Source organism: Emys orbicularis, chromosome 1 (assembly GCF_028017835.1).
Source record: "Emys orbicularis isolate rEmyOrb1 chromosome 1, rEmyOrb1.hap1, whole genome shotgun sequence".
NCBI classification, from domain to species: domain Eukaryota; kingdom Metazoa; phylum Chordata; order Testudines; family Emydidae; genus Emys; species Emys orbicularis.
In genome coordinates this window covers 332,094,893-332,122,631 of record NC_088683.1, presented here as the reverse complement: position 1 = coordinate 332,122,631, position 27,739 = coordinate 332,094,893, and the positions used below count along the sequence as shown (strand labels likewise).

Genomic DNA, 27,739 nt, shown 5'->3' with positions numbered 1-27,739 from the left:
CTGAACTCATTCAAAGTGGTATGAGAAACTGCCCTATTGCGCAGGAAGAAATAAGGCAGCCCTCCATACAAACCTTTGCGAGAGGATTGCAGTGTGTCTCCATGAAAGTTTCATTGCAATTTGTCAGGAAGGATACAAGGGACATACCTATGCGCATAAACAAAGGGATCTGAATGCTCTGCCCCTCCCTCCCCCAGCCTAACCCAACAGGGGAATGAAAAGCAGATGCCAATTTTGCCTTTGTATCTCTACCTCTTCTTGTATGAGTAAAACAATGAAAAGTCGGTAACTGTGCCTTGTTAACTTGAGGACGGGCTGGGTGTCATCTTTAAACATTGTAAAGAGAAATATATGCACACACTAATCAGAGTTCCCTTCCCTTTCGTCAGGCTCATCTGCACTCATCTGGTGAGACTGGCTAGATCAGGGGTCGGCAACCTTTCAGAAGTGGTGTGCCGAGTCTTCATTTATTCACTCTGATTTAAGGTTTCGCGTGCCGGTAATACATTTTAATGTTTTTTAGAAGGTCTCTCTCTATAAGTCTATATATTATATAACTAAACCAGGGGTTGGCAACCTATGGCACGCATGCCAAAGATGGCACATGAGCTGATTTTTTTAATGGCTTTTCAGGGGGAATAAGGTAAAGCGCCACATTTATTGGTAATTCATGTATTAATCAACATTGTATCATATGCATATGATATATATTACACTCATGCACTCACATACACATACACACACAAGCATACTCTGTCTTGTTGTTGTTACCGATTAGTTGCTCCCCTTAACATCACTGGCCAGGTGAGTTAGATGGGAGAGGGGGTGGAGCCGGGCTTCTGTCGATCCGGATCGATGCTCCCATGTTGACAAGACGAGACCCGGGATCCTCTGCAAGACACCTCAAATTTATAGCAGCTTCCCTCTTATGCAAATCTGTACCAGATTCAAAATCTGTGTCTATGTCAGTTGGTCCTTTGTGCTGCTTCTTTCTGGATGTTGTCCCAATGCTGTTCAAAGAGGGTGTTTCCAAAAGAAGGTGCTTGCTTCTAACCCCCGAGACCATCAGTATGTCTGATCTTCTTTAATGAGCCCACTTGACAAGTTTTATTGTCTTTGGGTCTGGCTTCCATCCCCTCTCCAAGGGTTGCAGCTGTCTGGAGGTGCTGTCTTCCAAGCCTTTACTCATTCACATCTCATTCATTCAACAGGGCAATTGATTAGGAGTGGGGGGAGGGAAGATCTTGTTCTACTGCTAGCAAAAAGACATTTTTCTTCTATCTTATTCTATCCTTAGGGGCTATAACATTATACCAAGGTTCAATGCAAAGTTTCTACACCGCTACCTTGATATAACACGAATTCGGATATAACGCGGTAAAGCAGTGCTCCGGGGGGGCGGTACTGCGCACTCCGGTAGATCAAAGCAAGTTCAATATAACGCGGTTTCACCTATAACGCGGTAAGATTTTTTGGCTCCCGAGGACAGCGTTATATCGAGGTAGAGGTGTATATGAGGCTTTGATACAAAGTTTCCATATACCAAGGCTCATCAGTACAAGGTTTCTATATGAGGCTTTGATACAAAGTTTCATGAAAACAGAGTTCACACGTGGGTAGACCCACTACAAGGTTATATGAAGAGGCACAATGTAAAGTCATATGAAAATTACCAGAGATTTATCTACAGCATGGTTGGCTGGGCAGTTGCACACAACATGAGTGAGCTGCTAGGTGTGCTTGCCAAGGTATGGAGTCTGAAAAAAGCATTTCAAAAACACACAGGGGGTTTTAAAGATAGGGGTGGCTTCTGGTCTCTGTGACCTCTGAGAAGTGGAGTTTAAAATTGTGACCAAAATGGCAGGCAATGGGGCATTGTGGGACAGCTGATGGAGGACTGTTCGGGTCAACACAGATCACATGGAGTCTACACATGCAGTGCATTGACCTCAATACGTCAACAATGGCTCCACACCATTTAGGGAGGTGGTTTTACTGCATCACTGTAACAGGGCGCTTAAGTCAACCAGAGACAAATTTGAATGTAAACACATGCACAAATAGCCGGTGCAAGGTGACTTGTGTAGACCAGGCCTATGAGGCCAATGTGCAATGTTACATTTTAGCTAAGAGAAAAGAGCTAATTTTTGCATAGCTGTCATTGGGGGTCATCCAAAATTTTACATGAATTATTAAAGTAATACCTTTATAACGTGCTTCATTCTGGCTGTAATTTGAAAACTTTAATGTCTGCACTTAGATTCCTCTTTAGCATTTAAAAACCTTAAATTGCAGACCATACATTTGCAAACTGTTTCTGGACCATTCATTTGTCATAGAACAAAGTAGAAGATTTGAGAGCGTGGCAATTAAGAATGCTGAGTGTTGCTTGTGAAATGAAATTCACACCCCAATGAGAAGAGTTTGGATTTCTTCACTCGAGCTCTTGGAACACAGTAGCCCCTTACATCATGTTGATAGCTGATGATAAGCTATTGTGTACAGAATTTATTGTAATTGTGGAGTATACAATATTCAAATTGTATCATAAAATACTGACATAAAACTTCATTTTCAAAGATTTTAAAAGCATTGTTTAAACAGCATTGATCTTCACAAAGTTGACTATATATAAATTTCCCCACTGATGATGTTACATTAATACTGTGATATGATAAATGTTTATATTTGAACAAAACACTATAGGATAGGTTTTCAAAAGCTCCAAATGTTGGTGTTCAACTCCGATTGAAAGTCAATGGGGATTAGGTGCTTAATTTGAAAATCGACTCCTGTAGCCCCATAAACAGTAATCTGAGCTCAATGAAAAACCACTTAAGAAGCTTTCCAAAGAGTGGGAGATATGAGAGTAGCTGCAAAGACTGGCTGGATTCATCTCTCATCCATGCTGTAGACGAAACGAGGTTTGATTTTAAAGGAAGCAGAGCTATAATATCTCAAAGGGACAGCATAATGAATGAATAGGAAGAGTTGGTTGGAAAGTTATAAAACAATCAGCTGGTTTACTGACAAATTCATAAACTTTGAAAGTGAAGTTTTTGTACTTCTGTTATCAGAATCCAATGATTAAATACTTTATCAATCAGTTCTTCATAGAATCATAGACGATTAGGGTTGGAAGAGACCTCAGGAGGTCATCTAGTCCAATCCCCTGCTCAAAGCAGGACCAACCCCAACTAAATCAGCCAAGGCTTTGTCAATCCAGGCCTTAAAACCTCTATGGATGGAGATTCCACCACCTCCCTAGGTAACCCTTTCCAGTGCTTCACCACCCTCCTAGTGAAATAGTTTTTCCTAATATCCAACCTAGACCTCCCCCATTGCAACTTCAGACCATTGCTTGTTCTGTCATCTGCCATCACTGAGAACAGCCTAGCTCCATCCTCTTTGGAGCCCCCCTTCAGGTAGTTGAAGGCTGTTATCAAATCCCCCCTCACTCTTCTCTTCTGCAGACTAAATAAGCCCAGTTCCCTCAACCTCTCCTCGTAAGCCATGTGCCCTAATCCCCTAATCATTTTTGTTGTCCTCCGCTGGACTCTCTCCAATTTGTCCACATCGTTTCTGTAGTGGGGGGCCCAAAACTGGACACAATACTGCAGATTTGACCTCACCAGTGCCGAATAGAGGGAAATAATCACTTCCCTCTGCAGTGCATGGGATTCTTCTGTCCTAAGCGCAGGACTCTGCACTTGTCCTTGTTGAACCTCATCAGATTTTTTTTTTTTTTTTTTTTTTTTAGCCCAATCCTCCAATTTGTCTAGGTCACTCTGGACCCTATCCCTACCCTCCAGCATATCTATCTTTCCCTCCAGCTTAGTGTCATCCGCGAACTTGCTGAGGGTGTAATCCATCCCATCATCCAGATCATTAATGAAGATGTTGAACAAAACCGGCCCCAGGACATACTGGGACACTCTGCTTGATACCGGCTGCCAACTAGACTTGGAGCCATTGATCACTACCTGTTGAGCCCGACGATCTAGCCGGCTTTCTATCCACCTTATAGTCCATTCATCCAATCCATTCATTTTTAACTTTCTGGCAAGAATACTGTAGGAGACTGTATCAAAAGCTTTGCTAAAGTCAAGCTATATCACGTCCACCGCTTTCTCCATATCCACAGAGCCAGTTACCTCATCATAGAAGGCAATCAGGTTGGTCAGGCATGACTTGCCCTTGGTGAATTAATGTTGACTGTTCCTGATCTCCTTCCTCTCCTCCAAGTGCTTCAAAATGGATTCCTTGAAGACCTGCTCCATGATTTTTCTGGGGACGGAGGTGAGGCAGACCGGTCTGTAGTTCCTTGGATTCTCCTTCTTCCCTTTTAAAGATGGGCACTATATTTGCCTTTTTCCAATCGTCCGGGACCTTCCCCGATTGCCACAAGTTTTCAAAGATAATGGCCAATGGCTCTGCAATCACATCAGCCAACTCCCTCAGCACCCTTGGATGCATTAGATCCGTCCCCATGGACTTGTTCATGTCCAGCTTTTCTAAATAGTCCTTAACCTGTTGTTTCACCACTGAGGGCTGCTCACCTCCTCCCCATACTGTGCTGTCCAGTGCAGCAGTCTGGGAGCTGACCTAGTCTGTGAAGACCAAGGCAAAAAAGCATTGAGTACTTCAGCTTTTTCCACATCATCTGTCACTAGGTTGCCTCCCCCATTCAGTAAGGGTTCCACACTTCCCCTGACCACCTTCCTGTTGCTAATATACCTGTAGAAACCCTTCTTGTTACCCTTCACACCCCATTCTAGCTGCCACTCCAATTATGCTTTGGCCTTCCTGATTACACCCCTGCATGCTTGAGCGATATTTTTATACTCCTCCCTAGCATCTGTCCAAGTTTCCACTTCTTGTAAGCTTCCTTTTTGTGTTTAAGATCACCGAAGATTTCTCTGTTAAGCCAAGCTGGTCGCCTGCCATATTTCTTGTTTTTTCTGCACATCAGGATGGTTTGTTCCTGCACCCTCAATAAGGAGTCTTTAAAATACAGCCAGCTCTCCTGGACTCCTTTCCCCCTCATATTAGCCTCCCAGGGGATCCTGCCCATCAGTTCCCTGAGGAAGTCAAAATCTGCTTTTCTGAAGTCCAGGGTCCGTATTCTGCTGCTCTCCTTTCTTCCTTGAGTCAGGATCCTGAACTCGACCATCTCATGGTTACTGCTGCCCAGGTTGCCACCCACTTCTTCCCCTACCAATTCTTCCCTGTTTGTGAACAGCAGGTCAAGAGGAGCACGGCCCCTAGTTGGTTCCTCCAGCACTTGCTTATCAGTATGCCTTCACTTCTGTAATACACAGGAGAGCAAGTGATATTAATCTGGCATGAATTTGCATTTTTTAAATTACTTCATCTGTTGAGTTATTTTGAAGAACCATTTTTAAAATAAGCAATGAGAGCGAAGAAATGAACAGAACACACTAAAACATAAATTTATTTTTTTGTTATGGAAAAACATTGTTTATTGTAACCTAAATGATGGGAGGCTGGGTGATTTTTGTTTTGTGCTACACACCTAATTATTTTGTAAAATGAGAATAACTGGAATGAGTACTGAATAGTTTTGACAAAAAAGAAATATTTAAATAGCTGCCAACTGAGAGTCAATAACATCTCTTACAATTTGTTAAAGGTTTCTTTTACCATCTTTCCTCTTTGGAAACAGCTTTTGAGTTATGTTTACGTATTGATGTTTAAAATTTGAGGTGAAAATATTTCATTTGAGTACTTATTTGTTGTATATTATGGAACTATTCAATTTCTTGTAAATTATTTTAGTATCCTTATTTTTTCACTCCTCCAAATGGAAAGTAATGAAATTTAAGTGAAAACCGCAGCAAAATGTAAAGCAGGCCCTGAGTTTAAGACTCACTTTTACTGACTGTGGTTTATATTCTCAGGAGCCTCACCATTCTTATTATTGAACAGGGCCATGAACCCCAATTCTAGGAGGCAGTCAAGTATGAGCTGCCAACTTATTTTATGCATATGTTAGCAGAGAGGCTACATAAAGTTATACTTTCTTTGAGATTTAATGTTTGTTGTCTTCTCTAACCACTAAACCACATTCTTTTTCTAGAGCCAGGGGTAGAACCAGGACCCCTGATTGACCGTACCTGTATGCTACTGCTATTTAGCAAACACATCCACTGGGAAAGGGTGTCAGTTACTTCTCTGGTGACTGAACTAGGTAGAGGCTAGCAATTATTCCTATATCTCAAGGGACATTGATATGAAAATGCAGAGTTCAAACTCTTCTAGTGACTCTCATGAGATGTTATTTTGAAAGTTTGTTTTTAAAAACAACTAATTTATTTGATTCACACTTTGGGCAAACATTCTGTAGCTCACATTTGTAATTTAAGCTATCTATAAACTGTAGAAGCGTACACTGAAAAACAGAAGTTTCACACTTTAGTCATTTATAAGGCTAGGGTTTTGTCATGGCGGTCACGGAAGTCATGGAATCCGTGACTTCCAAAGACCTCTATGACTTCAGCCCCGGCAGCTGGGAGCTGCAGGGTCCCCCTGCCTCCCCCCGCAGGGGCAGGGAGCTGTGAGGTACCCCAGCTGCCATGGGCAGCGGGAGGACCCTGGCAGCTCCCCGGCCACCACCGTGGGTAGCGGGGGGACCCCGGCAGCTTCCCGGCCACGGCGGGTCAGGGGGACCCCTAGAGCTCCACACTGCGCCAGCGGCAGGGGGATTCCCGCAGCTCCTGGCTGCTGGGGAGGGGGCAGGGGGACCCTACAGCTCCCCTCTGCCGCTGGGCCAGGGGGACCCTGGAGCTCTGAGTCCCCATGGGGGGCCCCAAAGCTCCCAGCCATCCCGCAGCTGCCCAGTCCCTTCCCATTTTATCATGGATATTTTTACTAAAAATCAGCGACGGGTCACGGGCTTCCGTGAATTTTTCTTTATTGCCCGTGACCTATCCATGACTTTTACTAAAAAATATCCATGACAAAATCTTAGCCTTAGTAATTTATCTTCTCTCTCCTTCTCCAATCCTGGGGTCCTACACCAAGGTACTTCAACCCTGTGTAAGAAATGGGAAATAAGCATGGAAAATTTGTTGGCTGGCAGATTAGTTTGCCTCAGGACCCCCTCCCCCCAGCTCCAAACCTGAAAAGCATGGATGTAACATTGCCTTCAGCACTGTTCATCACACACTCCAGCACCTACATAGAGCTTTCACTTCCCTGCTGAAAAGCAGTATGTACCCCAACTTCATCAAACTCTGTCTGGCGGAAAACCTCAATGATAACCTCAGCAAAGTTAAAGCAGAATAACTGCAGTCAGTCAGATACGCTGATCTGTTAATGCAAATTGTCTGAGGTTGCTGTTAAGGTTTTGCAAAAGAGTGCAAGTTTGATGAAGTTGGGATATGTATTGTTTTTTGATATCCCTGCTCTACAGCCAAAATGCTTCTGAAATAAATGTAGCCAAACTTTACTAATTCTGGGTCACTGAGAACGAAAATGATGCTTAAAATTGTTGATTGGCTCTAGTTTTCAAGATATGCTATTGGGTCAGTATATACGACCCTTGACTTGGGAATGGCGGAGGATAAGTGAGTTATAAAGGGAAGGGATCTCAATTTAAACCAGAAATGACTAAAATACATCTTTGACTGGATCTATGAATAAATCTATGACTGGGTTTGGACAGTACTTGCTTTTTAGACAAAACAATGAATGATGCAATCTGAAGCTGGTATTGCATCATACATGATATGAATTGCATCCTGTTATTCCTAGAAGTCATGGATGATGCAATCATAACGAAGCTTACATCACTCTGCTGAACAAATTGCCCTATATCAGCTCTAGAAATCATACAGTGTCATGCTCTCTTATTTGTCAGTGTTTGATTTTGCAAAGGGACACATTTCTGTTTAGCCAAAGTGAGCAGAGATGCCTTGTACTTGTGCGAACAGTGCAGATAACTTCTGCTATGTTTGTGGTGAAGTGACTTTTGCATCACAAAAGCGCAGTATAACCACTATGGTTAAGAGAGCCTATCACCTTTATTTTGGCTGCAAAATTGGAGATCAGGACAAGAGGTGGGCCCCACACATATGCTGCAACACTTGTGCAACAAATCTTTGCCAGTGGTTGAACAGGAAAAGGAAATCTATGCCTTTTGCAGTGCCAATGATTTGGAGAGAGCCAACGGATCATACCAGCAATTGTTACTTCTGCGTGGTGCCTCCAGTTGGGAAAGGTGTGTCAAAAAAGAAAAAATGGACTGTGGATTATCCAAACATTCCATCAGCTATACGCCCAGTACCCCACGGAGAAGGACTGCCGGTTCGTGATGCACCAGAATCATTCTCACTTGAGTCAGACGAGGAAGAGGATGAAACTTCTGGTCCTGAGCCATCAATGTCACAGGACCCACATTTTCTCCCATCCTCCTCCTCTGAACCACACCTCATAACACAAGGTGAACTGAATGACCTTGTCAGGGATTTGGAACTACCCAAGAGTAAGGCAGAGCTGTTGGGCTCCAGACTACAGCAGTGGAATCTCCTGGCAGGTGATGTTAGGGTTTCCATGTTCCGTGACCGTCAAAAGGATCTTGTCCCATTCTTCTTCATGGAAGGTGATCTTGTAGCCTGCAACAACATCGATGGTGTGATGGCAGCCCTCAACATCGTTCACGATCCAGATGAGTGGAGACTGTTCATTGATTCATCGAAGACGAGTCTTAAAGCTGTTTTACTGCATAATGGCAATGTTTTGCCATCAATTCCAGTTGGTCATGCAGTCCATATGAAGGAAACCTATGACAACATGAAACAACTTTTGAGGTGCATAAACTATGACCAACATCAGTGGCAGCTTTGTGGCGATTTGAAGGTTGTTGCTCTCTTGCTTGGTCTGCAGACTGGATACACAAAGTACTGCTGTTTTCTCTGTGAATGGGATAGTCGTGCAAGAGATTCCCACTACATCAAGAAAGATTGGCCACTCCGACAGTCATTGGAGCCTGGGAGGAAAAGTGTTCAGCATCCACCACTTGTTGAATCAAGGAAGATTTTGTTAGCACCCTTACACATCAAGCTGGGTCTGATGAAGAACTTTGTCAAGGCCATTGACAAAACACAAGCAGCTTTCAAGTACCTCCGTGGAAAATTTCCAAGGTTAAGTGAAGCTAAGATAAAGGAAGGTGTCTTTGTTGGTCCTCAGATTCGTGAACTTCTTCGAGATGATGCATTTGACCATGCACTGCGTGGCAAGGAAAAGACGGCATGGAAAGCCTTCCAGTTAGTGGCAATAAATTTTCTCGGAAACAACAAGGCAGACAACTACAGGTTGTTGGTGGAAAACCTCCTCAAGGCATACAAAAGCCTTGGTTGCAACATGTCACTAAAGATACATTTTTTGCACTCTCATCTAGATTTTTTTCCACCGAACTGCGGAGCAGTGAGCGGCGAGCGATTTCACCAGGACATTGCAGCAATGGAGAAAGGCTATCAGGGCAAATGGAGCCCATCAATGCTTGCAGACTATTGCTGGACAGTGACAAGAGATGCTCCATTTAATGAATACAAGAGACAAGCCAAGAAGTGCCGAGTAGACACTGAATAGGACTAAACTATGTACAGAATAGTTTTTTGCCTTTTGTTTCATAATAAATTTTATTTATATAACCCTTTTGCTGATTTTTAAAGTGTTACATAAACAGGACAGGTGAAATATTGTCATGTAAAGCAACCATAAACACATGAAAAGACCTAGGTTTACAATTTATGATTAAAACTCTACTATCTACACAATATACATAGACATAAAATGTAAAAACTTAAATAACTTAGAAACAGTAGCCAATCAGTTGTTTTAATTGTCATATATGAATTCAGCCCATCAAAATACATAATAAATAGCACATTTTATCTCTGAAGCAGACGACTTCTCAAAAATTGTAGACCAGTGTATCAGCTGCTTTGGGAAGTAAAAGCATTATGGAGTGTTGGAGTGTGTTATTGACAGTGTTGTGATATGAAAGTGGCCAGGAATACAGGAGACTTTTGCCATGACTTATTTCCATGATTTTCAGGTTCTGAAGTGGTGACTGTATCCTGATGTAACTTGAATTGTCTCTGAGTGAAGTTTTTGTTTTTAAAAATGTACTATAATCTAGGGAATACTCCTCTTCTCCCACATCAATTGACTCTGCCCTGTTTTTGCCTAAAGTCCAAAGCTGGCTTTTGGGGACTAAGTTGCCTTAGGGGCTGTTGAAAAAACAATAAGGAACATTAAATATGAAATCCAAATGATGACCCCTCCACATCTACATGTTTATGCATGGTTCAGTATTTGTCTAGGATAGATAAAGAGAACCATGCATAGACCTAATTACTAGAGGCAGCATAGTCTAGTGGCTATAGCACCATCCTGGAAGCCATGAATTTCTAAATACTAATACTGGCTCTGACACTGACGTGCTGTGTGCTCCTAGGCAGGTCACTTACATTCTGTGCCCAAATTTCCACATCTGTAAAATTGGGGTGATGATACCTTGCATAATTAACAGGGATGATGTCCAAATTGTTTAATGTTTCTGTGGAGCTTTGAAAATGTAAAGGGGCTTTATAAGTGCTAAGTATTTACTGTTTCATTGATTGGAGTGGGGAGAAACCAGATTTTAAATCAGGTAGTCCACAATTCTGGAAGGTACTTAACCATGTGCCTAATCTTCAAGCATTGACTTCTCTGTGACTGTTGATCTGCTTAAAAGTTAGACAGGTGCTTAAGTCCATTTCTGAATGTGAGCCTTAATAACTAAGAGTTTAGTCCTGTGCGGATTGAAGTCAATTAAAAAAAATCTCCTATTGATTTCACTCATGTGGGATCAGGCCGTAACCAACCATCCATATTAACCAGCTGGCTACAAAATCTACAAGCCTATTTGTAGATATTCCAATGCTTCTAAAATATATTGGGTTTTCAGACTTCCTGTTGGTTTAGGTGTGTGCTGCAGAGACTAATAGTTTAGGAACTCCGGGTAATTCATAGGGGTTGACTATTAAAAGCCAGTGAATAAAATTAAATGAAATTTATCAAACAAATGACTCAGTTGAAGGTTTATAAAAAATGTATTTAGCAGCACATATATAATGCAAAGCTTTAGTTATTGGGAAGGAGGTGAAAAATAAAATGTGTATTAAAAAAAGTCATCTTTGTAGAATATCTTTGACCATGAAGCTCACTTTTTGTATCACATTTAGGTCCCATATCAACTGATGTTGAAATCCTACAAATCCAGTGTCTCATAAGTCCCCCCCTCACCTCCTCCTACTTTCTATTTCAAAGCTAATAAAAAGAAAAGGATGGGAATTTTGTGTTGAAAAATGAGTTTATTTTTCTAGATGGTATTTGCAAAACATAGAGAGAGAACTTACGCATGTTTGAGCACATATACATATTACCACTGAAGTGATGAGGATAGTGAACCACTTTATGCCAGTTTTCTTATAGTGGTGGTGGTGGTAAGTTCATTTCCACTAATAACTCTCAGGGCATAACTGAATAGATTTATCCTTATGCCCAAGACCATACTTTGCTCTTGGTAATCTTGCATGATAAATATATACTCGGTTGGTCTTTCTACTCTGTGCAATATTTAGCAGAAAACTTACCCAAAAGGCAAAATCTAAAGAAATGGTGCTGGTGTTAATTTGTATTTGTGATTTATTTAAAGTATTTATTACCTCAGTAGAAGATAAAGTCTAAGAATGAAAATATAGAGCATGATCACCAGGGAAACATAACACTGACTAAGGGGAGTACTGTATTACAATTTCAGAGCTGCTCTTCAAAAATTGTACTGAATAATGAAACAGTTTCCTGATATTGCAGAAGCATGAGATAAATCATGGGGGGGAAATAAATATTGTGGGATGAAGATGAGGTTCAAAGGATAATAAAAGGTTTAGAGGATAAAATGACATTGCCTTTGTATATTAGTTAAAATTACCATATGCATATGGTAACTGAAATTGGCTAAGATAGCCTGTACTAGATGACTTCTTAGTGGGGGGGGTCAAGCCAATAAAGAACCAGTCATGTTATATAACAGTACAGAGCAGAGTTGCTAGTAATAACTCTCTTGGAAAACATATGATTCATCCTAAAGTACTGTACCAATGTTAACTGTGGAAGAATGGATGCTGCTGGTGTGTCGTGTTTTTTTGGAAGACTTGCAGTAAGATGCAATTTGTTGCTGTGCCTCCAGCTTGGGTACAATATGAAAGAACTATGGGATGATTAAAATGAGACCAATATTGTGCGGAACGTTTTGGAAGAATTACTTGTATAGCAATCACCTAAATAAAAAATACATAGTGGTATTTGGGAAGTATGGACGAATTTACTCTTTTTAAGGCTGCTAGACCCAAGGTGAAGACCATATAAAAATGCAAATAAACCGAAAAACTTCAAAATGTCTTTGGTGTCAGCGACAAGACAAGTTTAGTCCTGCAAATGACGTGCATTGAATCCAGAACATGCAACAAAGGATAGAAAGATTTAAGATACTGTTTGTATTTTAGAGAGCAGATGGGAGATTAAATTTTATTTTGAACAAGTGTGATTACTGTAATTTTGTTCACAAAACATGAACAAAAGTATATAACAAATAATAAAATTAGAGAGGACAGAGTCCAAAGAGAGTACCCTGATTCAGGGCTTGGTTGTGCAGTCTTTAATCAGATAAAACTCCATTTGAAATTGCAGTCCTACTGAATCTAGGCATTCATTGGCTCACATGTGCAGTTTAATGCTTGCCAAAATTCCATATTCTTGTCCTTTTTTAAAATGTAGTTTTCTCACTACCACAAATCCATCAACATCTCTGCACTTTTCAATACTTTTCTTCCCTCACTGACATCCCTCCCTTCTGTTGATTTCAGAGTCCCTTTGCTCTCCTTCAGCCTTTTCATTATTATTATTATTATTATTTTATTTATTTATTATTTATGATTATTTTTGCTTCCTTTCCCACCATTTTGTCTTTTCTGCCAGTCTCCAACCGTGGCTGATGTCTCATTTGCTCCTGTGTAGCTAAGCATCTTGGTAGAAAACTCAAACAGCCTTCTCTGCAAATTTTTCTTCTTTTCCTTCAGTTCAGCCATCTTCTTTGCTAAAGAAGTTTGGTTTCTCATCCTTTCCTGACTTTTGTATCTTTGATTCCCAGCGGCTTTTCTCTATCTTTGACAATGTGGCCCTCCCACTTCTTCCCACTCTACTCAGGATTTTGCCAGGTATTTTTCCCTAGGAGGAAATTGAGGCTGTCTGTCACAAGTATTTAGTTGCTCTCTACCACTCCGATATCTCCTACACATGGTTTTTAAACCCATCACTTATTACTCTGTAATTTCTTCTCCCTTACAATATTGCACCTCTGACACCTGTCTGTGACCCACCGCCAATTATAACTCAACCCAGCAGAGTGAACCCTGCCTTCTCCATTGATGTTAATGATTCCACTTTCTTCCCTGTCACCCAGCATTAGTGTTGACTTCTCTCCCCCTAATACAGGCTGTTACTAAATCATATCAATTCTTCCTCTTGACATCTCTTTATAAGAAGATGACCTAACAGTTGTAATCCTTCCCCGTGCCTTGGTCTCCTCCTGCCTTGATTACCACTTCTCCCTTTCTGGCCTTTCAACTCAGTTTATCCAAAATGCTGTAGCTAAAATATTCCTCTTTAAATCTGTTCACCGCCTTCCCCCTCACCATCTGCATCAAGTTTAACTTTCTCCTCATCGCTTTCATGGAGCTACACAGAACTTCCCGGCCCACATCTTGGCTCCTATTTCCTCCTGCTTCCCCTCTTGCTTCCTTTGCTCCATGTGTTTCCTTCTCACGTTTTTCCTTGTGTGCCTTCTTCCATGCTGCCCCTGACACTTGGCACAGTTTTCCTCTTTTTGTGCACCTAGCAACTTTTATTACCCCTTTCAGATCTCTCCTCAGAATGCATTGCTTGGATTTCACCTCCTTCCCAATAACTAAAGCTTTGCATTATATATGTGCTACACCCTGAGAGACATAGCTATAGCAACCTAACCCCGGTGTAGACCAGCACTAGGTCAACAGAAGAATTCTGCCGTCAACCGAGCTACTACCTCTTTGGGAGGTAGATTACCTATACCAATAGGAGAATCCTACCCCTCATCATAAGTAGTGTCTACACTGAAGTGCATTTTAAATGTAGACATAGTCCTAATTACTATTACTGTGTTCTATGCATATATACAGACATAAAAATATATTTATATGTCTGTATATATGCATATATTCATAGTTATAACCTATATATGTATATCCTAATGACCATCAAGTTCAGAACATTGCAGGCTTTCATAAAAGGCCTTACTTGATATATATTTATACACAATAACATTGTATACAACCAGTTGATTCAACTGCTTGCTCTTTGTAGTTCAGGCCCCCCTGTTCTCCCTTGGGGGTGTCTGGACCCTGATTGTCACACTGACTTCCTCTTGCCTTCTCCAAATTCTTCTCTTCTGCAGCCTATGCTCCTTCCACCAAGTTCCATGCAGGCTGCTCCAGTACATTGGCCACATGTTGGCCACTCTTGGTTTAGGGCTGAATTTCTTACTCCAGGAATGCAGGGACTGGAAGCACTGGCTGAGAAGAAAAGGGGATAGAGAATAAGACTGAGAATATATTATTGCCCTTATATAAATCCATGGTACGCCCACATCTCGAATACTGTGTACAGATGTGGTCTCCTCACCTCAAAAAAGATATTCTAGCACTAGAAAAGGTTCAGAAAAGAGCAACTAAAATGATTAAGGGTTTAGAGAGGGTCCCATATGAGGAAAGATTAAAGAGGCTAGGACTCTTCAGTTTGGAAAAGAGAAGACTAAGAGGGGACATGATAGAGGTATATAAAATCATGAGTGATGTTGAGAAAGTGGATAAGGAAAAGTTATTTACTTATTCCCATAATACAAGAACTAGGGGTCACCAAATGAAATTAATAGGCAGCAGGTTTAAAACAAATAAAAGGAAGTTCTTCTTCACGCAGCGCACAGTCAACTTGTGGAACTCCTTACCTGAGGAGGTTGTGAAGGCTAGGACTATAACAATGTTTAAAAGGGGACTGGATAAATTCATGGTGGCTAAGTCCATAAATGGCTATTAGCCAGGATGGGTAAGAATGGTGTCCCTAGCCTCTGTTCGTCAGAGGATGGAGATGGATGGCAGGAGAGAGATCACTTGATCATTGCCTGTTAGGTTCACTCCCTCTGGGGCACCTGGCATTGGCCACTGTCGGTAGACAGATACTGGGCTAGATGGACCTTTGGTCTGACCCAGTACGGCCTTTCTTATGTTCTTATAAAGAGCAGGGTCTTGCTTTGCTTTCCAGTTAAGCCTATGATTCATTCTGGGCTGACAGTCTGAAAAGGAAACCAACACGCCTCAAACTTTTCTAAACAAAGGTGGCTCACAGCCTGCTGGGGCGCGACTCTCCCTGCGCTAGCCTGCCGTGTGGACCCTGCTGCCACATGCTAAAAGTTCGACAGTGCGCTTGATCTACCCCACTTTGAAACAGGAGTATATTGAAGTGCACTAGGGAACTTTTAGTATTCATCAGCAGGACACAGACACTTAATGTGAGGCAAGCTAGTTCAGGGTCGATTTGCACCCCTGCTTGCTGGAAACTTAGGCTGTGTCTACACTTGCAGAGTTTTTGTGCTGTCAGTTTCACTGGTAATAACCGGTAAAAGAAAAGTGCTGCTTTGTGTTCTCACTTACTTCCACGGGCGTCAGATCGTGTTCACATTTGCAGCACTTCCATCGCCGATGAGAGCAGCGCACTGAAGGCAGCTATCCCACAGTGCAGCTCTCTCCATTTTGAGGATAGGCCTTGTGGGAAGAGGAGAGGGGTGATTGTGGGGCATCCTGCCTCCCTGTACAGCCTCCTCTCCCTAAACACTGATCAGGTCCAGTAGCTCAGCATTGCTCCAAGCAGGGGATCATTTGCTCTGTGGAGCAGCCATTGTCACCTGATGATAAGTGAGCACTTGCCAAGAAAACAGGAAGGGGAGTTTCAAAGTTCCCCCGCGGGGCTTTACAGGGGGAGGGGCCAGGTCTGTTTACCTGGCGTCAGAGCAGCAGAGCTGCTGGCCAGAGTGGTCACCTAGGCGCTGTGGGATATCTTCCAGAGGCTAAAAGCTGTGTAAACTGGAAGAACCTGTTTTCACTTGCACATCACTGCAAAAGTATCACTGGTAAGAACTGTACGCCTCTCGGGGAGGCGGTTTTCTGTTTGCGGTGAAACTTCTGAGTTTCACCGCAAAAAGTCATTGGCAAGTGTAGACGCTCCCGCGGTTTTTGCGCAAAAAAGGGACTTCTTGCGCTTTAAATGGCAAGTGTAGACATGCCCTTAGTGTTTGTATAAGCCCCTCATCTGGAAGAGAAGTTTACCCATGCGTCTGACGAAGTGGGTATTCACCCACGAAAGCGTATGCTCCAATACATCTGTTAGTCTTAAAGGTGCCACAGGACTCTGTTGCTTTTTACCCTATAAGGGGCAAGCAGTTGGATACAAATGGAGATGCCAAAGAGACATGATTTCTACAACCACTGTTGGGGAGAAAGTTTTTGAATCAAATTGTGAGCTCTGCAGCTTTAACTGACAATCTCATGCTGCTGTGTTATGAAGTTATGATATACAGATACTGGCAATAAAAAATGAATGCCATACTCAATAACAGGATCTGCCTTTATTTATGCCTTTTCAGTTGGAAATTTGCAATATTAAGGAACTGTAGAGCTGTATCAGATAAGAAGTCCGCCAGTAGGCCAGGGGCATATGTAATGAAGTATTTGTAGGAAGGAAACATAATCCTCTGTTTTCCCGCTACTAATAAATTTTATTTTCATTGCTGAATTATATGCTATTCTTCCAAGTAATGATTTATAGCATGATAGAACCTTGCATTCTTATTATGTATTATGAAAATGCAAACTCCAAGAAAATCCAGACTCTGCTGCTGCTTGTAGAAAATTGTAAAAATTAAAGTGTCAGAGACTTTAGTGATTCATGAATCTCTACAGATACAGGCTTTTCTATAAAATGAGAATTAACTGACGTGGAATAAATTTGATTATCATTGGCTAAATCTACATTTGCTTGGTTGCCTTTTCCAGCTATCTTACAATATATTGTCCACGTCTATTCCCGTCCTTCCATTCTTCCTTTCTAGCAGAATGTAATTTAAATGCAAGGAAGGGAGGTCTTGTGGGTTAAAACACCACACTGGGATTTAGAAGATCTGGATTCCATTTTCTGGCTCCTGCCATAGAGTTCCTTTGTCATTTTAGACAAGTTATTTCATTTCTGTCTGTCTTCACTGTTGTATAATACGGGTATTGTTTACTTTCCCCCACCCGTTGTCTTATCATTTAGAGTAGCTCTTTACAGTAGGGACTGTTTCTTGCTCTGTGCCGAGAAGAATGGGCCCTCAATCTCAGATATGGCCCTGATTTAGAAAAGCATTACATTGCTACTCAGGACAGCATAGTTGACTTCCATGGAATTGATTCAGATGCTTAAAGTTAAGTGTGTGCTTAAGCACTGTCCTGAATAAAGATGCTTTCCTGAACTGAGGCCTAAATTAATAATTTTGTCCACCTGTTTTCCTCATCTGTCAAAAAGGAACTGATTCCTTACTTTTTCTCACGAAGTACAATTACTTGGGGGCAGGGATAGCTCAGTGGGTTGAGCATTGGCCTGCTAAACCCAGGGTTGTGAGTTCAATCCTTGAGGGGACCATTTAGGGAACTGGGGTAAAAATCTGTCTGGGGATTAGTCCTGCTTTGAGCAGGGGTTGGACTAGATGACCTCTTGAAGTCCCTTCCAAACCCTGATATTCTAAAATTCTATGATTTCCAATACTTAAGGTGCTGATGGCAGCAATTCTCTTCATACAAAGCTTCCCCTCTAGTTTTGCATGCTATTGCTTTTATCTTCTGCTCCCTCTGAGTTCTAATTCCACTCCTCCTATTGTTACTATCCTTTTTTCTCTCCAGTGTTTTTATAAACTATCCTATATATTATGTTGTCATCTGTCTTTCTCTGTCATGCATTTTCTCAACCCTGTGCCTTCTCAGCCCTTTCTTTGCATTATACTGCTGTAGCTCCCTTGAATATGAGCTTTTGCTTTCATCTCAACCTGATTCTGTGGCCAATGTTGAGCCGCTGTCTCTTCCATATACAGTAGAATTTTCCTCTCTTGAAAAGTCTATGTTGCTCATTTTCAAAACTCTTCTGTCCTGCTGTGGAGTATCAGCCATCTCACTTTCCCAGCTCCCTGTTAATATCACTCTAGTCTCTTCCACCTTCTTTTCAAGGTAACATTTTAAAGGGAGCAGGTAGTTTTATCATAGAACTGAGAAAGTGACACTGATCCAGGTGATAAGCCAGAGCCAGGAATGCATAACAAAATAGTTTGGAAATTGGACTGGAAAGGGTGGAAAATTTAATACGTGCCTAGTAGCAAGTTCTGTGTATGAAAAATATTGATATTGAAAAGAGCCACAGAGTTGGGTTGCTGGAAAAGCAAGAAATAGCATATACTGCTGCAGAACTGATGGGGAAGGGAGAAAGGTAGAATTCACTTATGCGGGTTTGTCCAGTGGTTTCTTCCTTTCTTTACCCAAGTCTATATTATAATTGGGCTTTCTGCATGTAATACATTAAGTTGGTTGATTTTTTTTTAATGGATAAGTTATTCAGATGACTGCAAAATTTAAAATTTTAGAAAGCTTATATTTGAAGGAGGAAACATTTTCTGTTATATTTCATATTGCAAAAAATTTGAAAGAAGCCAAGACTTTATCATAAATACCACTGTATATACCAATTATTAGGGTGTATTGAATCATGGTCCCTACTGTGATGATTTAATTCTCAGTGCTGGCATCAGTATCCCATTTGAAAACTGCTCCCTGAATTAGCTATTTGCATAAGCCCCAGTCCCCCACCCACACCCCACACACACCTTGCATAAAGCTCCTTCTCCTAGTTCTCTTGCTCATCTGTGAATGGAGTGAGCCTCTGCAACAATTGCCTTTACTTCTGTTTCCCTCCAGTTGTAAAACTGAGTTCCCCAGTTACCCTGAATCCTACTGTCCCAGTCTCCATAGAAGAAAATTATTACTAACAAATTTAAAATCCCTCTAAGACTTCAAGAAATAGTCCCACTTCTTAAAACTCTTAAACAGTTCTCATTTTCTTTCTGTAAAATGCATGACACAAAAAAGAATACATGATGAATTTCTGTGATTAAAGGTAAAACAGGATGACCCCAGTAATTATAGGCCTGTCAGTCTGACATGGATCCTGGGCAAGATAATAGAGCGGCTGATTTGCAACTCAATTAATAAAGAATTAAAGGAGGGTGATATAATTAATGCAAATCAGCATGGGTTTATGGAAAATAGATCCTGTGAAACTAACATGATTTTTTAAAAATAAGATTACAAGTTTTTGTTGATAAAGGTAATAATCTTGATGTAATTTAGACTTTGGTAAGGGTCTTGACTTGGTACGACATGACGTTTTGAGTACAAAACTAGAAAGATATAAAATGAACATGGCACACATCAAATGGATTAAAAGTTGGCTAACTAATAGGTCTCAAAATGTAATTGTTAATGGGGACTCACCATCAAATAGATGTGTTCCAGTGGGGTCCCGCAGGGACTGGTTCTTGGTCCTATGCTGTTTAATGTTTTTATTAATCACATGGAAGAAAAAAAATCACGGAAAGTTTGTAGATGATACAAAAATTGAGGGAGTGATAAATAATGAAGAGGACAGGTCACTGATACAGAGCTATGCAGATGGCTTGGTAAGCTATCTGCAAGAAAACAATGTGTGATTTAATGTGGCTAAATGTAAAGGTGTGCATCGGGGAACAAAGAATGTAGGTCGTACTTACATCATGGGGGACTCTTATCCTGGGAAGCAGCACCTCTCCTCCATGAATTCTCAAAGATAATTGCTAATGGTTCTGAGATTGCTTCAGCTACATTTAGGAAAGAAAAATCAAATGCACCACTACAAAATGGGGAATAACTGGCTTGGTGGTAGTACTGCTGAAAAGGATCTGGGGTTTATCGTGGATCACAAATTGAATACGAGTCACCGCATGCTGCAGTTGTTGGGGGGGAGAGGAGCTAATCTTATGAGAATTGTGCTCTACTCAGCACTGGTGAGGCCTTGGCTGGAGTATTGTGTCCAGTTCTGGGCACCACGCTTTTGGAAACAGGTGGACAAATTCGAGAGTCCAGAGAAGAGTAACAAAAATGATAAAAGGTTTAGAAAATCTGACCTATGAGGAAAGATTTAAAAAAAAAAATGGGCATGTTTAGTCTTGCAAGAAGAAGACTGAGGGGGAACCTGATAACAGTCTTCAGGTATGTTAAGGATTCTTATAAAGAGGATGGTGATCAATTGTTCTCTATGTCCACTAAAATAGGACAAGAAGTAATGGGCTTAATCTGCAGCAAGAGAAGTTTAGGTTAGACATTACGAAAAACGTCCTGTCAGGGTAGTTAAGCACTAGGGAGATTGTAAGAATCTCTGTCATTGGAGGTTTTTGAGAACAGGTTAGAACAACACCTGTCAGGGATGTCCTGCCTCAGCTCAGGGGGCTGGACTAGATGACCTCTCAAGATCCCTCCCAGGCCTACATTTCTATTATTTCTGTGGTACTCTGATTATTCATATGGGCCTGCAAAAACAAGTTTAAAGTACGGTTTTTCTACCTATGCTGCTCCAATCCAGGGCCCTTTGCCACCCATGCAAAACATCCATCTTAATTCATGTCACACCCTTCTGACCATCACTACCTTTTCTTGGTGGTTGTACTCACTTAACATGTCAGTATGTGGACTCCTTTCTCCGTCTCCAAATTCATTCTGTGGAACTTGCTTTTGGCTTCTCCTTACTTGGAGGAAACTTCCCATGGCAATTCCAGCGCCCATGACGGGTCACATGGTCTAGGTGTCACCTACGCTATTGCTTAAGTCTAAAGCATCGGTGTGTGCCTCAGAGTACAGCAAGTCAGTGGAGTGACAGATATTACAACCACATGCAGTATCTTTGGGGACAATATTTTATTAAGTTTATGAATAGTTTATGTATCAAATCAGCCAGGAATTGTATTCCACTCCAGAGGGGAGGGTTACCGCAACTCCCCCAGGACAAAAAACAATGTGGGGGGAGGGTGATTAAGATGAATCAGTCAGGCTGTAAATACCTCCAGAGAGGTACCTCCCTGGGGAGGTTTTCATCTACTGGTCCAGACTGGGTTTTTCCAGATATAAAAAGGCTGAATTTAAACTGATACAGGGCCTAATTGCCTGATGCAGGAAGTGAAACCAGGGCAACAGACACATGGTGGAATAATAGTCATGACTCGAGTACAGGTATTGATGGGTATGTGCTGTTCAGGAAATACAGAAATAAAGGTAAAGGGATGAAGTAGCATTGTATATTAATGATGAGGTAACTGTAAAGAATTTAGAAGTGATGGAAGCAAACTGGCTTCAAGACTGAGCTTGATAAGTTTATGGAGGGGATGGTATGATGAAACTGCCTACAATGGCATGTAGCCGATCTGTGATTGCTGGTGATGGGACACTAGATGGAGAGGTCTCTGAGTTACTATAGAGAATTCTTTCCCAGGTGTCCGGGTTGGTGGGTCTTGCCATATTTAGGGTCAGTAAGAAATTTTTCCCAGGGTCAGATTGGCAGAAACCCTGGGAGGGTTTTGCCTTCCTCTGCAGCATTGGGCATGGGTCGCTTGAAGGTTTAAACAAGAGTAAATGGTGGATTCCCTGTAACTTGAAATCTTTAAATCATGATTTGAGGACTTCAGTAGTTCTGTCAGAGGTTAGGGGTCTATTACTGGAGTGGATGGGTGAGGTTCCATGGCCTGCAATGTGCAGGAGGTCAGACTAGATGATCATGATGGTCCCTTCTGGCCTTAAAGTCTATGAGTCTGTTCCACTGCAGAGTCTGTTAATGGTGGTTATGTGGAAGCCAGGAAGAACACAGCTTGATTGAGGACTCAAGTGTCTTTAGCAGTGCTCACTGTTGCGAAAACTATCATTTTTCTTGTCAACTGAGATTTCATGTGAGATCAATGAGAAACCATAAACATGGAACTTGACAATGCCATGTTAGCGTTTTAAATGTAATAACCTGTTAAAAATACTATCAGAATGCTTAATTGCATCATTCCTTAAAACAGTGGTTCTCAACTTTTCCAGACTACTGTACCCCTTTCAGGAGTCTGATTTGTCTTGTGTACCCCCAAGTTTCAACTCACTTGAAAAGTACTTGCTTACAAAATCAGACAAAAAAAAAACAAACGTGTCACAGCACACTATTACTGAGCAATTGCTTACTTTCTCATTTTTATCATGGAATGTAAATATTGTACTTACATTTCAGTGTACTATATATAGAACAGTTTAAACAAGTCATATGAAATTTTAGTTTGTACTGATTTGGCTAGTGCTTTTTATGAAACTTGTTGTAAAACTAGGCAAATATCTAGAGGAGTTGATGTACCCCCTGGAAGACCTCTGTGAACAACTGCCTTAAAAGATTCATGGTGTCTTGTAGAGATGATTATGGTTTTAATCTGCACTATGTTTAATCTTCCCTGGAAGGACAAAGATGAATGAATAGTGCCTCAGTCAGACATGTATTCATTGTTTTTATTTTACTGCCACACACAATAGGAATGGGTTAAACAGGGTAAACTTTAAAAATTATTTTACTCTTTGAAGATAAAATGGGACTATGACTTTAAAATTATGATGGATCTTGTTATTTCTCATAGGAGAAAAGGCTGAGAGAAAAGGAAGCAAGAAGAGAAGCCAGGAGGAAAAGCGAGAAGGTAAGGCTTTTTATTGTTTTGATAGACCAATGATTATAGTTCTGGAACTGGAATTTAAAAACTGCTTTTCTTTCTCTCATTAAACAGTTGTTTTACTTGACTATTTTTTACAGGATTTCCCTAATACAGTAGCATTTTAAAGATTTTTTCTGTTTGCTTGTCATTTTCATCCCCATACTCTTGCTTTGCTTTGGTGTGACAGCTAGTGGTGGTACAGTACTAAGTGGAGGAAGCAAATGTATTTGTTGCCCATTGATGATGCAAAGTTACTTGTTTTTATTTTCTCGTTTTTTGGTTTTCTCTCTCAGCAGTTTTATTCTATGCCCAGAGCATTCTTTGGGAGAGGCATTCACTTTATGCTGTGTATCCAGCCAGTTGCAGTTTTTAAGATGTAATGTGATCTCATCTGATTACTGTATGCTTGTGTAGGCCTATGGCTCTGCATGCAGCATGGCAACCTGTAAGATTTACAGTGAGGTTTCATTTAGCCTTCATGTTACAAAATTCATGAAGAATTTTCTGTGTTTAAATGGAAGTTTATTGCATGAAGACCCTCTGAAGTAGTTATGAGCATATAGTATATGTGCAGTTACAATTTTGTATTGGCATATTTTAGTATTGTGTATGGTTCGACGTGTGCTGACCTGAGGAAATTCAGTTACAATGATTTTCCAGAATACTGTACAGGCCCAATAATGTGTGTCATTTCTCATACTGCATCTCATTATGCTATGCCTGAATAGTCATGATTTGTTCTTGGCAGTTATCACAGATCAGACTCCCTTGAGTAAACCCATAATGTTCTCTGTCAGATTTTTCCAAGCTGGCTATGGCACTTGGAGTACAAGTCTGAGATGATAACTCATGTTGTAGTTCTGAAGTGGGAAGTAATTACTCTACAGTATAATAGGAAAAGCCTGGTTATGCTGAGTATTAAGTATCGCTCCATCTTCAAAGACAGCTTGAAAGGAGAGCTCTCGGCATCATGGACTTCTAAATCAGAGAGTAGACTTTTTTTGCATACAATTTAAAATATAAATATGTATATTTTTAAGTGTAAATGTGGAAGACTGGTAGGGAAATTACTTTACAGAATCAACAATTAGCAAAATGTAAATATAGGAATAAAGTATTGATCCTAATCAAGGTATTTAACATTTATGAATACTGTATTGCTTTTTTAATTCTACACCTTCTTAAGGGATAAAAAGCAAATCCATGATATTTCAAAAAATGAAAAATGTAGGCTCTACACATACAAAGGGATCCATTTATGTGGATATTTCCCTTTCCCTGGTTCTTCAAAGTGTTCTCTCCTTATTTTATTAAAATCGATTAAGTGAAAACTGATATCTGGTTAAAGAGTTTCCACCCACTTTGAGTTATTTATGTAGTGCTATAGATACTTATGGCACTGTACAGTATCGATTAAATATCAGTCCCTGCTCTGAAGACCTTACAGGATAAAAGTGTAAGGTGATATCATTCTTCTCTCAGATCTGTATTGTGTTTGTATCTTCAATGGTATGCAGCATTTTCACCAGTCCTGTTTCTCATGTCCTTTGCTCTGAGTGGATGCATAGGGAGTCTTAAAATCCATTCCTAAGTTTTAAACATTGCAAGTTGTTCTGATCCTGGATTTCTCCATTTCAGTGAATGTAGTAAATTTGAATACCCAGAACTTTTATAGGTGTTCTTGCACTTACGTACAATGGACACCACCTTTTACAATGTGTCTTGTGGACCAGTGATTCCCAAACTTTGTACTAAGGCAACCCATTAGCTGCAGTTTGTATTTGAATTGGAAACCTGTGTTAGCTGTGAAAGATTCTAGTGCTGCCTGTACTTCTAGGAGGTTTTAGGTAGAGGGAAGCCTCTGTTGAAACTACTCTCAGCCTGAATCTCTCCGCCCACCCACCCACCCCACTGCTGCTTCTGAGGTGTGACTGTTTGAGTGAGCTGCTATTTTTTTCTTTTCTGTCAACAATGTTTCTTCTTCATAAGTCTGTTGCAACCACCATCTGTGCAGTAGCTTCTAAAGCTGACATAGCTCTGTTGCATAAGCAAAAGTTTTGGTTTTAAGTACACAAGGGATGGTTTTTGTTAGTGCTCTGTGCAGTGGAGTCATGTCGCTTTCAGTGGCTCTCACTGAATATCTTGGCATTGACCTTTTGAAGAGAAAATGCTTCCAGTGGGATAGGCTGACAACTTGGAGCCTGTACTCTCAGTCTGGAAAGTGAAAGGAAGTAGCAGATAATGTATAAAGATGGCAAGTCCAGGCTGTCTGGATCCTGAGGAATTAATTTAGAATGTCCCCTAGTCCAGAAAATTTCACAGATGAAGCAACAGCATCTGAAGCTTTTCACAGTTCATATGAGGTCAGGCTCAAGCAGCCCCGTGTGGATTCTCAGATTTAAAATACTAGGAAAAAAACAGACATACACTGTTGAAAAAGGAACTGCAGTTTAAAAACATATGTGCTGCTTAGATCAGGAGTTTTCGCGCTTACATACTACGGACACTACATTTTACAATATGTCTTGTGGACCAGTGATTCCCAAACTTTTTACTAAGGCAACCCACTGGCTGCAGTTTGTTGAGCAACCTTACCAAAGGCAGTGCTACCAGCTCCACCTATAATGAATGCAGAAATGCACACACACACAAGAAACTAGTTAATCAGGAAGATTCCTCATTTCTTAAAGCACCTTTGTCCGGCTTGTCCTCGTCTGTCCCTCCACGAACGCAAGTCGACGCCACACCATTCCGTTTTGTTGTGAGTTTTTTCCATTTCTAGCCAAAGAGTTTTGTCAATGGATCAGCCCAGCACGTTTTGGGTCTGTCCAGCGGTCGCTTGTGGTGTCTGGGGATCCAGTCACCGATGTGCATTGTCCACCTATTGTCTTGCCTGTGGACTAAAGCTATTTTAGAAAAATTCTGTACATGTGACCTTTAATCTGCTTTAAGTGCACTAGCTGCCAGGATCAAATGAAAGACCCAAACTAGGCTTTTGTAACCACTTCACAACTATGAGTCCAATATGTGGAAGAGTAATTGGCGTGTCTTCACCTTTTTTTTTTCTCACCAGCATGCATGTAATTCAGTTGTGAAATTCACTCTTAAAAATGAATGTAGATAAATCTAATAGATTAATTTATAATTGCTATGTTTTAATTTGAGGAAAGTGTTTTAGTAGCACTTAGTACTGATAACATCACAGTACCTGTCATACTTTTATTCACTACACCAGAAATAAATGGGCAGCTGCTTTGTCTTTTGACTGGTTGACAGTACACTCTGTTACGTACGTAATCAAAGAAGACAAAAACGTGGAAAGTACTGAGATGTTAGTAAATGTATTATAAACATAAATATACTGCTGTTAATTACCATTAATATATATGTTGCACATTACTAGAAGCAAAAACTAAGACACTACATTTTGATAGTCTATCATATGACCCTTAAAAAAAAAAAAAAGTCTTTTAAACTTTAGATGAGACCTAAAATCAAGGTCCTGACGATTTGTGGTTATTAAAGTTCCCAAGGAACAGCTGGGTTAGCTGCAATGAAACCATCTTGGAAATTTCTCTTCTGCCGCTTACTCTGTTTAGTGAGTTAAGCATTCTAGTTCTCATGGCTTAGCACAATGCCAGGTTTCTAGTGCTGCGAGAAAGTGGTTTTAAGAACGATTGTTGAAATATGAAATAGTTTTGAAAACATGAACCTTTGACGAATTTTCCATGGGGGCTCGGAGAGATCTCAGGGAGAGAAGACTTGACCAGGAGTCCAAATAGTTTTATTTCTTGCCTCAGTCCCTGACCTAGTATGTGATTTCAGGAAACTCACGCCACTTCTTGATTATTTAGATTGTTGGTTCTTTGCGGTATGGACTGTCTTATTGTGTGTGTGTGTGTGTACAGACAATAGCTCTATAGAACTCCAGATATGATTTTCTTGCCATAATACAGATAATGAAGACTGGTCCTTTAAGAGGGCATCATCATTCTCCAGAAAGAGGCTAGGCATTAGCTGCCAGCAGCACTAGGGAGCAGGGGGATTGCTGAGCCAGAATAGGACTTCAGAGTCAGATGGTCCCAGATACCCTTGTAACAGCCCCATAGTGACAATGACCGTTTGCAGGGCTTGCGTTAGCTATTAAAACGGAACCACAGAACTCAGCTTCCATTCAGTACATATTTTTTGGCTCGTGCTACTGAAATTTATTGATGCTCAGTCATTCAGAGAGCAGTCTTGCTAAGCATTAGGCAGTGATTTCACTATGTTCATGTTCTCGGCACGTTGTATTGAGATTGTCATACTCTGCTTAATTAAAATGTCTGACAAGTGTTGAGGGTTTGATTGAGGAAGGTGTTAGTAACTTCTGTTTATGCTCAGCCATCAATTCTGTGTGTGCTCTGCAGACCGAATAAGACTATAAGTGTACCAAGGCTGATACTTTGAGGTTTTATATTTCTTGGGTTTACTTTCCTCTTTGGGTCATTACATCAATTATCTTTCATCCATTATTCTCTTATGGTCACATTCTTAAATGACTTCAGCCCTACAAAAAGCTAATTTTGCGTGTACATATGTTGCATAGAGTACAAGCAAGATGGCTTTCTTGGGTAACTTGCAAAACAGCAGTATTTATCAACGTGCATAACTTGCAATACAACAGGACACACTTTTGATGGGCTCTGAGTGGTGCTGGAGTTCAAAGCAAATCAGAAAAGCCTGGAAAAGGATAGTGTCCACCAC

The 27,739-nt window shown here is 40.8% G+C and overlaps 1 protein-coding gene across 1 annotated transcript in view; it reads left to right on the top strand.

Annotated features, from left to right (window-relative positions):
* The window catches only part of DDX10 (DEAD-box helicase 10), a 346,101-nt gene that overhangs the window by 233,272 nt on the left and 85,090 nt on the right, over nt 1-27,739 (top strand). Inside the window, exon 16 of the mRNA XM_065414461.1 lies at nt 22,922-22,978. Coding sequence (XP_065270533.1) covers nt 22,922-22,978 — 57 coding nt within the window. The remainder of the gene's footprint in view (nt 1-22,921; nt 22,979-27,739) is intronic.